This window comes from Bos mutus, chromosome 22 (genome assembly GCF_027580195.1).
Source record: "Bos mutus isolate GX-2022 chromosome 22, NWIPB_WYAK_1.1, whole genome shotgun sequence".
In the NCBI taxonomy this organism is placed as follows: domain Eukaryota; kingdom Metazoa; phylum Chordata; class Mammalia; order Artiodactyla; family Bovidae; genus Bos; species Bos mutus.
Genome location: NC_091638.1, coordinates 49,914,195 through 49,928,203, shown reverse-complemented (window position 1 = coordinate 49,928,203; position 14,009 = coordinate 49,914,195). Strand labels below are relative to the sequence as shown.

The following is a 14,009-nucleotide window of genomic DNA, read 5'->3' as shown; positions in this document are numbered from 1 at the left end:
GTCCATGGGGTCGCTAAGAGTCGGACACGACTGAGCGACCTCACTTTCACTTTTCACTCTCCTGCATTGGAGAAGGAAATGGCAACCCACTCCACTGTTCTTGCCTGGAGAATCCCAGGGATGGGGGAGCCTGGTGGGCTGCTGTCTTTGGGGCTGCACAGAGTCGGACACGACTGAAGCGGCTTAACAGCAGCAGCAGCAACACACTATTGATACTATGTATAAAATAGATAATTAATGAGAACCTACTGGATAGCTCAGGGAACCCTGCTCAGTGCTCTGTGGTGACCTAAATGGGAAGGAAATCCAAACAAGAGGAGATATATGTATGTGCTATGCTGTGCTAAGTCACTTCAGTCGTGTCTGATTCTTTGCAACCCTATGGACTGTAGCCCACCAGGCTCCTCTGTCTGGGGGATTCTCCAAGCAAGAATATGGAGTGGGTTGCCCTGCCCTCCTCCAGGAAATCTTCCCCACCCAGGCATCAAACCCAGGTGTCTCTTACGTCTCCTGCATTGGCAGGCGGGATCTTTATCACTAGCGCCAGGTGGGAAGCCCATATATATATATACATATGTATAGTCATTTACTTTGCTGCACAGCAGAAATGCAACATTGTAAAGCAACTGCACTCCAATAAAAACTTTAAGAAAGCCTCACCTTGTCCCTAGTCAGAAGTGATGTCTCCTCCTCTGAATTCCCATCACCTCACCTGCTTCTCTTGTCACTTCCCAGAGAGGGTTGAGTAGTTGCTGTCAGCCTCACTGTCCTGGCTGTCACCCTGGGTGGGACTCTTAGGAGGCCAGCTCGCTGTGGGTCCCCCTCAGCCCCAGCGTCCAGCAGAGGGCCTGGGGTGCAGGAGCTGGGGACGCTTGAAGAGAACAAATGAGTGCTGAGAGGAAGGGGCAGCTCTGTCTACAGAGAACATTTTTATTTTTTTAAGGGGAAGAGGTCTTGGGTGTGAGCTCTGGGGGTAACCTACCTGGCCCTGCTGCTGCCGACTTCCCCTGCTGCTGTATGCTTCAGTTTCCCCATGTGTGATATGAGGGCACACCTGGTCTCCATGCTCTGGGGCTGCTGAGGGGTTAAATGGGCTCTGGTATTGTCCGCAAGTCTGCAGGAGGTTCACACACAGGCCCTGCCACCCGCAGGGATTTAAGGCAGGAATCCTGCCCCCCTCCCCACTTCATCCGAGGCTTCAGAGTGTCTGTCACCTTACTGAACTGTTATCGAGTTGCTGCTAAATCCCTTAAGTCCCTCATAATCTGCCGTTCTTAGCCTCCTTCAGGGTAAAGAGCATCTCTTCGAGCTCCGCCAGGGAGGGGCCCACACTCCCCTGGCCTCCAGCCTGCGGGCTTGGGAGCGGGGGTGGGGAAGGGGTTCAGTGTCTGTCCCCTGGGGCCTGACCAAGAGGGGTCTGCATAGTAGGCTGAAGCACTGAGGGCACAGATTTGAGGTGGGGCACTCACATTAGTTGGTGCAAGTGTAGTATCAGCGCCCGAGTGAATGGCTTCTGACATCTTGAACCCTAGGTTCCCACTCATCTCTCCCTACTCCTAGTCCTGCCAGATGAGCCCGCAGGTCAGGACCCGCTGCGTGAAGGTTGCTCTCCAGGCCTCAGGAGGGAGAGGCAGGGGAGGGGTCCAAGGATGGAGCGAGCCCGAGTAGGAAAGCCACCTGCAGTGCTTAAGAGGTGCCAGCAGATGGCAGCACAGAACAGCATTTGAGTCTGGAAGGCGGCTCGTGTGGCCAAGTGGGCGGGCAATGCCCACTGGGTGCCCCTTCAGGCTTCAGCACCCTCCTGCTTCTCGGTCTTGCCTGCAACTCCTTTTTCAAGCAGTGTAGAGGGAGAGCCAGTCCCCTGGCTCTCAGCCTGATGGCCCCCGTCTCTGGGGGCTGGGTCTCTTCCCTTGTAAGATGAGTGACGGTATACCCCCTATAATGGCACTGGGAATAAACTGAGATTGTGCTGGGATCAAACCAATCAAAGGTGACAGTTGCTGGGACCAGATTCTGGCCCTTGAGGTGGCGCAAGCCCCATTGCCAAGGCCCTTTCTGGCCGCGGTCCTATGAATGGCAGTGGAGAACCCTGATTTGGCCCTCCCTCTGTGAGCTTGTCTACATACCTGGCACGAGGTAGGAGTTCAATAAACCACACTTTATTTTATTTTATTTGCTGTTTTCTATAGATTTTTTTGAAGCTTTTTATTTTGTACTGGGGTCTCTGACATGGGTCGCATTCCCTGGTCCAGGGGCTGGGAAAGGAACCCCCCTTCCCAGATAGCTCTCAGCCCCACCGACCCACTGTGTTCCATCCCCCACCCCCTTGGGGCCTGGGAGACAGGAGACCCCCTCACTCCTTGTCCCCCAGCCCGCATGCTTGCAGCCCACCCTCTAGCTCCTGGAGGCATTGGGGAGGGGTCTCCCCCCGCCATGGGCACAGGCACCTGATCTCCCACTCGTGGAATCAAAGCGCCCAGGGGACGGGTGGGTGGCGGGGCCCACTGTCAAGGGGACCCAGGCCCAAGCGGGATGGCCTCCGGCACCATCCCCCACCAGGGGGTCTTCGAGCTCCCCTCCCTCCTCCTCTCCCTGCACTTGTGACGCGCACACGTCTCACTCACCTCTCAGCATCTCTGGCCTTTCAGGAGAGTCCTCTGTATGACCACAGGTGCCCGTGGCTAGAGTTGCCCCCTGTCCTGAGCCCTCAGAGGCCAGGACAGTGGCTCCTGGGGTTCCCGCAGATACTCAGCCAAGGCCCTTCACCCCGAGGCTGCTGCGGGGTACAGCTGGACAGGACAGGGTGGCAGTATGTGCTGCCAGCCTCTGAACACCCGCAGGCACACCGGACCCTCCTGCTGCCTTCTTTTTCATGTAGATGTAGATGTAAAGATACAGACATAGAGTGTGTGTGTGGATACGCATCACACACACACACACACACACTCATCCTTTCTTCCTATGTGACATCTGTTCCCTCCCATCTCAGACGGCACTGCCGAGACTGCGCTGGTGTTGCCCTCCCCCCACCCCCAAAGGGTGGAGCTCAGTGATGTTTCTGGAAGGAATCCATTGCAGGGTCAGACTGCTCTACAGGAGTTTCTGGGCTCACCCCCACAACTTTCCTCTATATTCTGAAGGCTTCCCTGGCATCTGCCAGCAGCCAGGCAACAGGATTACTGTATTCACTTTGACTCAAAGCGGACACTTCACCTGATTAAACAAGATGGCCTCCTCTGAAGGCATCAGTCCACGTCCACCCTGGTACCATCCACTGCAAGCTGCTGTGGCTTCTGCCTGCAGCCCCGGTCACTGCCCGAGGGGAGGCTTCAGATACTATGTGTATGCAAGGGTGGGGGGCCAGGGAGCAGCTCCCAAGGGCCCCTTTGTAACAGTCACCACAGGAGCAAGAATGGCAGACGTGTGACACCGTGTCACACCGTCTGTCTGGTGAGGGTGGTGAGGAGAGTTCTGGTCAACCCGTTAGGCCATGGGCACAAGGACATATCACCAGGAGCCTTTTATCCCAATGTTTATTGATCCCATGCTCTGTGGAAGGCCTGGGAACTCTGGGGGGAATTCGGTTTTCCTCCAGGACTGAGAAAGAGCTAGAAATCAGAAGGTGGGTGGAAGGGAAGAGGGGGTGACTGTGAGGGGACGAAAGAGAAGGAAGTGGCTCCTGTCACCCCAGAAAGCGGCCCTGTGTCCATCACCTCACCAGACCCACCTGCCGGGGCCGGGGCCTGGGGCAGGCAGAGGGAGAAAATGGTGGTGGGTTCCTTGGAGCCCCCATCCTGGGCCCTGGGCCCCAGGGTCCACTTTACCCCACAGGCACCATTTTAGGGTCCCTCACACCTTGGTCTTCTGTGGCTCCCACCTTCTCGGGCTGAGGGGCTATCCAACTAGATGGGGGTGCATAGCCCACGCACCCCTCCCCTCACCCTTGGGAATCCTCTGCCAGTCTGCTGAGGGAAGGAGAGCCCTCCACATGACCAGGGTTGTCACCAACAGGCCCGGCTGTCTGACCCCAGTGTGGGAGGCTCATGGGGTGCTTGGGGGCCCCGCTCTAACCCAGGGCCTTGTCCAGGAGTCCCTGCCTCCAGCCCAGCCCTCCACCCTGGGACTGGGGTTCACCCCTCATTTCCACTTATGCCAGCCTGCAGGCTCTGTTCTTTAGCGGAGGGTCTGGACATCACTTAAAGTCCTGGTTTGAGATTGTTCAATGCTACAGCTGTGCAGTCCTGAGAAAACCAGGGCATTTGGTCACCCCAGTAACCAAACCCTCCAAACCCTTCTGAGCCCTGCAGGTGGGTTCCCACCGACCCACCCCTGCAACCTTGTGCTCTGGAAAAAAACATTTTTTTTTCTCTTTTGTGTTTCAGACACAGGTTCTATGGGTCTCAAGCCCCCTCCCTCCTCTGGTCCCATAGTTCCTGTCCACTTGGCTCTCCAATCAAGGGGATAGCAGGCATGGTGACACCATCCCACAGCTGAGGTTCAAGGCCCCGGAACAGCCTTGAACTCAGCACCAGAGGCATGTCATTGGACAGATCAAGGAAAGACAGCCGAGCTGCCTCCTTATGGCTGGGACCCAAGAGATACCCTCCCTCGTCGGCCCCTCGCCCATTCCACCCCTGCTGGGGCTTCATATCCTCAGTGTCACAGGCTCACACTCTCTTTGTGCAAATATCTTAATTACATCTTTAATGCTCTCACATGGAGATGCTGTGAGTTAAATTACAGTTTCTGCGCATCCCAAATTACCCGCAGCCTTTCAGTTGGCTCCAATGCTAACGTATTTATAGCATCTAGAGGAGGAAATAAATCCAGAACCTTCCCCACGAAGGCCTCCTAGGCCCTCACATCCTGAGGGTGGTATTTGTCCAACAGAGGGTTCGTACCTGCCGCCTTCGCGTCCGCTCCAACCAGCAGAGGACAGCGGCGGCGAGGCTGGGCAAGACCGGGGCGCTGGCATGCTCCTGTGCGCATGCGTGCCCTGCGGAGACGCGCCAGGCTCTTGGGGTCTGGCTTGACCCAGATGCCCCAGACTGGCAGAATTTCTGTGGGGCACAGCGTGGGCAGACCAAAGGTGATCAGAACCCAGACTAGGTCTCTTCTGATCCGCAAGGGGCCATCCCCGCCCTGTTTCAGGCAGTCTGATCTTGCAACCCTTTGACCGCTGCCCCAGACCGGTAGCCTCTCCCCCAACCCTGGATCCCCAAAAAACACTAAGACAGGGGGACTGTTCCCGAAGCTGCTTACTGGCTTGTAGAGCCCAGTGAAGAGACGCAGTGGGCAGTGGACCCTTGGCTCGGCTTCCCCCCTCCCGCCAGTCCCTGATCGCTGATGTCAGAGAAGGGGTGGCCCGCTTGATGTTCCTCTACACACCTTGGGGTGGGGGTCGGGGGAGGGTGGAGCCAGTGTGGGGGTCTCCATCCTGCCCTCTGTGCTGGCTCAGGCGCGTGTCTGCAGGTGGGCACGGTGATGTGCATGCAGGGGGCCTCGCTGCGGGTCTGGCCCCGCATCCCTCCACACCTGCTCCCCCGCCTCCCCTCCCCCTCAGCTCTCCTCAGAGCGTAGACCCAGCCCACAGCCAGCCAACGGGGAGGGGTGGCTGGAAGACCTCATGGATCCCCATCATATGGACAGACCTCCTCTTGGCATGGGGGGCAGTGGGGAGGCCCCTTTTAGAGCCTGGAGAGTCAGCAGCTGGGTCCTCAGAACAGCTGGGGCCTCAGCAGGGCAGGTCCTGAGAGTCGGTCTTAGTGATCTTGGAGTGGGTGGCTTTGTGGGCACTGCAGCAGATGTCTTCATCAGACGTCCAGGCTCATCCCTGGGCTACTCATGCGTGGATGGCATTGGCCACATCGGTGAACACCAGCCGACTGGGCCTCTGCACTGGGCCCTGAGAGGGGAGCGTGGTCTGCACAGAAACAGTCAGGGCATCAGGGACCTTGACTGAGGCCAGGCCCTCTCTTACCCAGTCACCTCCACCCTCTGCTGCTTACTTGCACTTGGCACCCACTATGTCTTCTGCCTGGAATGCCCTCCCATACGCTCAGCCAAGAAATATGACCTGACTCAAGTGATTCCTCCCATGACTCTTCCTGACAGCCATCCCCAGTCTTGCCTTCTCAGCCAGAGGCAGTGCTTTCCCTGGGGTCCCAGGATTAATTACACATGTACCACCTTCTCCCAGCAGAGGGGGCTCACCTCTGCACCCCAAGTCCCAAAGCTGCAGCACAGGGGCTGGCACAAGGGGTGCACAGGAAACGACTGTCAAATGGCCAGTTGTCCCAAGAGTTGGGTGGACAGAGATTCTCAGCCCAATATTCTGAATATCCCAAGGAGGTGTGAGTCCTGATCCAGGTACACAGAACTGGTAGCCAAACCACAGGGTCTCTGACTCCCAGCCTCCACTTTTCCTGAATCCAGTCTCCCAAAGCTGCCTCTGTGGGGCTAGATTCCTTAGCAATCTGTGGGATCAAGGCCAGGAGGGATGCAAACGGGCATCACGGTCCGGAGAGGCCAGGTCTCTCCATGGGGCTCTGGCCCCCGGACATCTCAGGGACTGCTGGCAAGTGGCCAGGCAGCCCAGTGCCTCTGGCAGGATAACCACACAGGTACCCAACCCTGTGGACATGGGAGGTGTCTGCCCAGGGTCTGCATCTGCCTGGGGTCTGCCAGTTACTGGGAACCCACCGGTCTACTCAGAGGTGCCAGAATCTGACCCCAGTGACAACTCGCTCAGCATGCGATCTCAGGAAGCAGAGGAACCCAGGGTCTCAGCCTCCCAACATTCCCTCCTGCTTTCCCCCTAGTTTCAGGGGTGCACCCAAAGCAAGAATCGGTATTTTTTTCACTGCAGATGAGAAAACTGAGGCTCAGAGAGGCCAATGGACCTTCCCAGGTGACCAGGTGATCAGGGGCAGAGCCGGCTGGACCCCAAGGCTGCCCCAGCCTGGCTGTGCAGTGATCTGTGGGGGGCCAAGGAGCAATTCCACCCGTTTCTAATCCAGCCTGACAAAGCCCATATAGCTGCCACCTGACCACATGGCAGGTGTTAGAAAGCTGCCCGGGAAAGGAGGGAGGGTGGGGCAGGAGAGCCACGAGTGGCCTGCGGGCTGGGTGGAGGAGCCTGCCAGCGCCCACCTTGCCCTGCATGGCCTGCCCAGCAGCGGCGGCCTGCACAGAGGCAGCGTCCCGCCCGTGCTCCAGCAGCTCCTGCTCCAGTTCGTCTTGCTCCTCCGTGGGGTCGAAGTTGTACATAGGCATGAGCTGGTGGCGTAGCTTCTCCAGCCTGGGGGTGGGGGCAGAAAATGCTGGGGGCTGGGCAGGCCCTTCCCCTCCCACCAGCCCTCCAGGCCCTGCCTGCGCATCCACAGACACAGTCCTATTTATGGTCCTAAAATTTTCCCCAGGATTCAATGAGAGACATTTCTGTGCACATTTCTGCTTCTCGGATGGGTGGCCTGGGAGGGAGAGTTACCCACTCCTGGGGACAGATGGGGTCAAGGGTCACAGAGCTGTCATCTGTGGGGGCCATGGGGACTGGCTTAGCCAGGGGCTTGTGTGGTCCACAGCCTCTGGGGGGCCTGGGGTGGGGAAAGTGGAGTCAATGGAAGCAGGGCAAGGGTGGTTCAGCTCTCTCCAAGGGAAAGTGGTCACCCCCAATCCTGAGTGGGCAGGAGGGACCCTGACTCTCTGACTAGGCAGAGGGACCTTCATGGTGGGAGGACTCTCCTTCCCCACCCGTGTCCCTAGAGTCCAGCCCAGCACAGCCCACGGGCTTCAGTCTTGGGGGCAGCCAGGGAGTTACCTCTTCTTCTTCCTGATGTACAAAACCTGCAAGAGAGGGAGGCAGCATCAGATGGCCAGGGAAGGAGGCCCTAATTAACCCAGCAGTCCTTAGGACAGGGGACACACGGAGGCTGATGAATGGGAGACCTCTAGGACCCCTGTCCTCAGTGACCCCATCCCATGGACACCTACCTCCTACCCCATTTGGCATTTACGAGATGCTGAAGAGCATCACAGGCGGGGAGCAGCCCTGCCTGGGAAAACCACAGTCAAGCCTGGCCTGGGGACTCATGGGCCCATCCTGCCAATACTAACAGAGGCTCCAGCCACTCAATGCCTGCCTCAGCCTCCTCAGGGCTGAAGTGTATGTGGGGGGGTGGGGAGGGGACTTCAGCACACCCCCTCCTCTCAACTGTCCCCAGGCACAATACTTTTCCCCATGTATAGGTGAAACGTACAGGTGACAGACAGAGGCCAGACTCGGCAGGGCAGTGGCTCTGGGCAGGCTCTGGTCTGGGTTCCGGGTTTCTGGGGAGGTTGATGGTCCTCAGTGGAAAGGGGTTGAGGAGGAGGACCTGAGGCCCTGGACATCAGCCCAGACCAAACCCTGATGCTGGAGGAACCTAGGAAGACCCCTGGGTCCTCACCCACCATTGTACAGACTTGGAGATAAAGGCCTGGGCAGCCTGAGAAAACATCCGGGACCCAAGAGCTCCGGGCTGGAGCAGGAAAGCCTGGTACAGGGCAGTGGGGGTGGGGGAGGAGGGGGAGGAGGCGGGAGGAGGGGAGGAAAGAAGTGGGGAGGAAGGGGAGGACGGGGGTGAGACACAGGTGACCACCTGGGCAGGGACCCCAAGGACGTCTGCCACCATCTTGCTAATCCCTAAACTGGTGATTTTTGACTCCCAGGAACATGACCACTTCTGCCTGGGGGAAAGCCCTGTTCCAAGAGTCTGTCCTAAATCCGCCGTGGCTCCTACACTCTTGGTGGCTCATTCACAGCTTGAATCTGGTTTGTTTCCAGCCTGGCCCAGAGCTCCTCCTGCTGCTCATTCCTGGGGGACCCCAAAGGTGGGAAGAAACAGGTGCCCCTTGCTCCCCCTTCCACCCCCAGGATGTGAGCAGGCCCCTTGCTCTCCTGTGAGTGGGAGGTGACAGGAGCTCCAGGTCTCTGGCCCAGCCCCTGCCTGCCCTGAACCAGCAGCTCCAGCCCCAGTGGTCTGCACTCCCTGCCCTGCCCCATGGCCTGGGATACATCAAGAGATGCTAGAACCAATCTCCACCCTTCATCCTTGCTTCTCCTTCTGCCCCAAATAATAACACCTTCCCCCAACACACCTTCCTTTCCAAATCTTTCCCACCCTTCACTGTCGAGCTGCAGCCCCACCTCTTCCAGGAAGCCCTCCAGCACTGCTCCTCTGATGTGAAGCACACTGCCTGGCACTGGTTTGCTCCTCCTTCCACATAGCATGGCCTGGCTCATGGCTGGCATGAGGGCAGATTCCCTAGTACTCAAGGAACCTACCTCTCTGGACCTGTCCCTGGCCCAGGAGCTGTTTCCTGCCCTCCACTGCCTTTGCCCCATAAGCTCCCTATCTCTCTGCTTTGGGACATAAAGCCATACACCCTGGCCCTCTGAATGTGCCTCCAGAATGAAGAGTAAGGAAGTCTTCCCAAGTTCCCAGGATGAAATCTTTGGGTCTAGTCCCTGCTTTATCCCTGAGGTTCTGGTGGCTCTGCCTGTTTAACCACCACGTGGGTGCCAAACATTGGCCTTCTGCCTTGCCCCTGCCCCAGAAGGCTGTGCAGGCCCTGGCCTTGCTCTGTGTGCTGTGTCCTGGCCCTGCCTGCTGGACAGCAGTTGCTCCCTGGCAGCGATCCGGAGCCTGTGGGGCCCATATGGTGACCATGGTTTACCAGCAGCTCCAGCCATGATGGACCATCCACAGCCCTATTTGTCAGAGCAACATGCTCCTAGGTCTCAGGCCGGCTGTCAGAGCCTGTGAGGGGCAGCAGGCCGAAAGCCACCACTGCCGGGCCTGCTGGGGGACCTACGGTGCACCCTTACCCTTCCAGGTCTCAGCTTACGCAGTCTCCCTTGGTGACATTCTGAGTGTCCATGCATTGTCTTAAAGAGGGAGTCCATGCCTGTTTTTTTTGGCTGCGGGATCTTAGTTCCCAACCAGGGACTGAACCCGGGACCATGGCAGTGAAAGCACCAAGTCCTAACCACTGGGCCACAGGGAATTCCCAAGGGAGAGACCATATTTTGAGCAGCAGATCTCAGATCTGGAAGCATTGTATCCACTCTCAGGGGGACACCTGGAGCCTCAGCCCAGCTTACCTCTACCCTGATTCCTGTCCAACTCTGCCCCTCCTGTGACACTGGGGCCAGGTCTCCATTGTGAGGTCTCAGCCCTAATGTTGCCTCCTCAGCTGTCCCTGACCACCAAGTCTAGGAAGGCCCCCAATGCCCACCCAATTCCCCAAGCCAGTCCGTATAGGCTACCCTTAGCACCTTTGGTTGTATCTCTCGCTCACTCCCTGTAAGAACTGCAGAACCTTTTCTCCCTCATCCCTGAGGTCCTGAAGGCTTGATCCAGGGCAGGTGCTCATGAATTAATTGCCAAGTGAATGAATGAACACTGCCAGCAGGCTGCTGTGCCCAGAGCATCCTATCCAGACTCTGCAGCCCATGATCATTCCCAATTATTTTCTGGCCTCTACTCCTGTAAGGCCCCCATGCTCACTTGCTTCGCTGTCCTGCTCACTGCTCACAGAGCCAGCTGTCTGCTTCCACACTTCTGCCCATCAAGACCCGCCATCTGAAACACCTTCCGTGACAACTCCTTCACAACCCAGCTCAAAATGCCATGTGTTCCTCAGAACCTTTTCTTTTTCTTCTGATTAGAGGCAGCCTCTCTGGTCTCTGGGCCCCCATATAAACAAATCCTTGGGAAAGGGAAGGATTGTACTATCAGTAACAGACCATTGTGCTCTGACTAGATTCTCTAAATTCTAACTGCTGATCACCCTTCTGCCAAGTGACAGCCATGTGGGCCAGCCCCAGCCTGCCCCAGCTCTCACCATGGCCACAGTCAGGCCGATGACGGTGATGATCCCGAAGGACAGAAGCATTGTGCCCACACCGGTGGTGCCACCAGCCACATCAGGGATTCTGGTGTCATTAAAGCTGGTGGCTTCTGGGCTGAGGGTGGTGGTCTCGGAAGCTGGCCCATCTGTGGCAGGCTCTAGGTCAGACTCAGAGGTGGGAGGGCGGCTGCTGATCCAGCCCCTAGCAGATGGGATCCTGGAGTCCATGCCGATGCTGAGAGACTGCTTGTGGTCAGCCAACCTGCCCGCTCACTTTTGACACCAGGGGTGTCCCAACCTGCGGCCCCCACTACCCATACAGGGGGCCACGTCCTTGAAAGGGAGCTCCGTGGGTGCTGGAAAGAAAAAAAAAAAACATGAGACTGAGGATGGGACTCTGTGGTGAGATGAAGTCCCCCTAAGTTCTGAAGGCACAGGGGAAATCAAAGTTTGAGGGCAAGGGAAAGTTCAGGGACCACTGGGATATGTGCTTCATATACTATAGATCCCATGTGCATTTAGGGACGTGAAAATGAAGCCCTGCCCCCTCTTTGTGGGTAAGATGATCACAGCGATCATACTTGGAAGATGTGAAAGGTAGTGGGGAGGCTTAAAAGAAAAAGTCCACTCCCCACCCCAGCGCCTACTCCCCACGCTCTTCATCTTCGTTCGTCCTGCCCCACCCTCCCACCATCCCTCACCTCCTGCTTGGAGAAAAAAAAAAAACAAAACTGCAGCTTTTTCCTTGCACAATGATCAGACAGGCCTGTCTGTGAATTCTGGTTCAAGCCACTTAACTGAGTGACCCTAGGAAAGTCAACCACCTCTTCCTGCCTCAGTTTTCCTGAGTCTAAGCTTCAGGCATTAAGGGCACCTCCCTCACAGAAAGGGTGAGAGGGTCACTGCCATCAGAATGAAGTAGTGCCTAGAAATGACTTAGCTCAGTACAACCCTTATCCACAGTAAGCACCCAGTAAGTGTAAGCTCTTCTCCCTCTGGCCACTCGGGGCCACAGAAGCCCCTGCACCCACTCTGCCGTGTGTTGTCCAGCCTGTGCTTGGAGGGCAGGGACAGGTATGGCAAGGCCAGAAGACAAGGAGAGAGAGGCTACATTCAGGGCCTCTAATGGGCTTTCTTTGTAAGCTCTTGGGTCCCTGGACCCCTACAAGGGAGCCAGAGGCTGCCAGGGACCAGGAGACAGTCAAGGAGAGTGAATCTTCAGAGGTAAGAATGGAGTTCCCACTCTGAAATGACTTCTCCTACCCATCCCTCTTCCCTTGGGAGCAGAGGGTGGGCAATATGCCCAGTCCAGGCTGTGACTTTGGCCTTCCCAGGCCAAAAGGCCCTGGATAAGACCGAGTGGAAAGAAGTCCCAGCCAAACTGCAGAAGGGCAGGCCTAGGGAGAGGAGGAATGCACAGATCATGGCTGCATACACACGCTGTGCGCTAGCTCATGGGTATATGTGGGATGCCTCCCGTGTGGGTGCATGGGTGTGTGTGAGGTGGGCACACATGCAGGATGGCCCCTTAGGAAGGGGCAAGGCTGGCACAGAAACATGGGATGGGAGAGGCTCATAGCCGGTCTCTGTCCTCTGCCTCTAGGTAGGCTGGGCTTGTCAGGAGTCCCAGGTTCTTTCTTGGTTCTGCCACTGACCCCGAGACGTGACCTTGGGCCAGACCCTTAACACTTGCTCTGGGGCTCTGTTTATTCTTCCTTCCAAAGGAGAGAAAGGGCCCTGCTCATCACTGTTCAGGACTGCCTCATGTTCCAAAGGGCAGGAGAAGGAATCGGGGAGGAAAAGGGTTGGGCGCTACGACCTCCGAGAACCCACATACCGTTCTCCACCAGGTTCATCATTCCTCGCTACTCCAATCCCCATCCCCACCTTCGCCCCTCTGATTCCTCCATTCTTGCACAGAAGCGGCGACCTCAGCACTTACTTAATCCTCTCTGGGGCGCCGAGCTCAGCCGGAGAGGTTAGGGGTGGTGGCGACCGGCAGGAGGCGGGGGCAAGGTTGGGGGGGAGACCCCCCAGGTCCTAGGGTAGGGGGCGGCGGGTCCGACCCGAGGTCCGCCCTCCCTGGGTGGACCTCCTGGGCTGTGCCTGTGACGTCGCACCGCCCACAGCCGAGCGCTCGCTCTGCCAGCCTGGACAGGGACAGGCCGGGCCGGGACCCACCGCGGGGGTGGGGCTGAGGCCAGCAGCCTGGCGTCTCCGCGATGCTCCAGCTATTCTCCTCCCTGCCAGCCCCGCGCCCCCGGCCCCGGATTGGCTGTCAGGCCCAGAGCCGGCTCTGCATTGGTCCGCTGGCCTGCCGCTCAGATCTGGCTCTGCCCCCAGCGAGAGCGGGAGCCGGGTCGCAGTTCTTGCAGACCACTGCTCATTCTCCCTGGCCCACGTAGAATCGCGCGGGGGACTGTGGGCGGTCAGGCCTTTCTTAGGGCAGAACTCTGGCCACCGGCTAGCCCGGGCTTCATCTCCACCCGGACAGACTCGCGCTCCCCAAATGCAGGTGGGCACAGGTTTGGGGAGAGCACTAAACTAGGAGTCCTTGAGCCAGCGTTGAACTCTGGCTGGACGCTCCATTAGCTTGGTGAACTAGAGCAAGATGCTTCTCCTCCCTGGCTCTCAGCTTCCTGCTCAGATGGGCTCTGGTGTGAGGGCTGTTGGTAAATGGTACTCACCTCTGGCTAGAAATGAGGCATCTTTCAGAGAAATAGGGAGATGGAACGGTATTATTATTGGAGAGGCATTATTGGGCACCTGGACCCAGGAAAACCTATATATACCCCTCCATCCAGAGCGCGATTACCTCTAGAGTGAGGAGCTTCCAGATACCTTCTAATTCTCAGGTTTTCAGAGGAACTTTTGGGGATCGCTTGTTAATAGCTTGTTACAAATACAGATCCCTGGGTATGGGACGGAGCCTCGGAAACTGCATGTTTAACAGTAGTCAACAGTGATCTAGTTGACAATAGACTCGAGGGCAGGGGGGAGTGGCATTGACAGCCCACACTTGAGAGACCCTGCCATGAATTTTATAGGAGCGACTGAGGCACACAGAGAGGACCTGGACAAAGCCCCCCGACGAGTCAGCATTCAAACCCTGGTCT

At 57.4% G+C, this 14,009-nt stretch overlaps 1 protein-coding gene across 2 annotated transcripts; it reads right to left on the bottom strand.

The window, feature by feature from the left end:
- Window positions 1-4,662: 4,662 nt before the first annotated feature.
- On the bottom strand, window positions 4,663-13,128 carry C22H3orf18 (chromosome 22 C3orf18 homolog). Of its 2 annotated transcripts, XM_005891456.3 has the most exons (5): window positions 12,836-13,128; window positions 10,888-11,249; window positions 7,820-7,845; window positions 7,153-7,300; window positions 4,664-5,923 (listed from the first exon to the last, which is right to left on the bottom strand). In XM_005891456.3, the coding sequence occupies exons 2-5, from the start codon at window positions 11,119-11,121 to the stop codon at window positions 5,843-5,845; spliced, it is 489 nt and encodes a 162-aa protein (XP_005891518.1). In that variant the 5' UTR covers window positions 11,122-11,249; window positions 12,836-13,128; the 3' UTR covers window positions 4,664-5,842. The 2 variants fall into 2 exon arrangements, with proteins under 2 accessions (XP_070215727.1, XP_005891518.1); XM_070359626.1 differs by lacking the exon at window positions 7,820-7,845 and having other exon boundaries at window positions 4,663-5,923.
- Window positions 13,129-14,009: the final 881 nt, after the last annotated feature.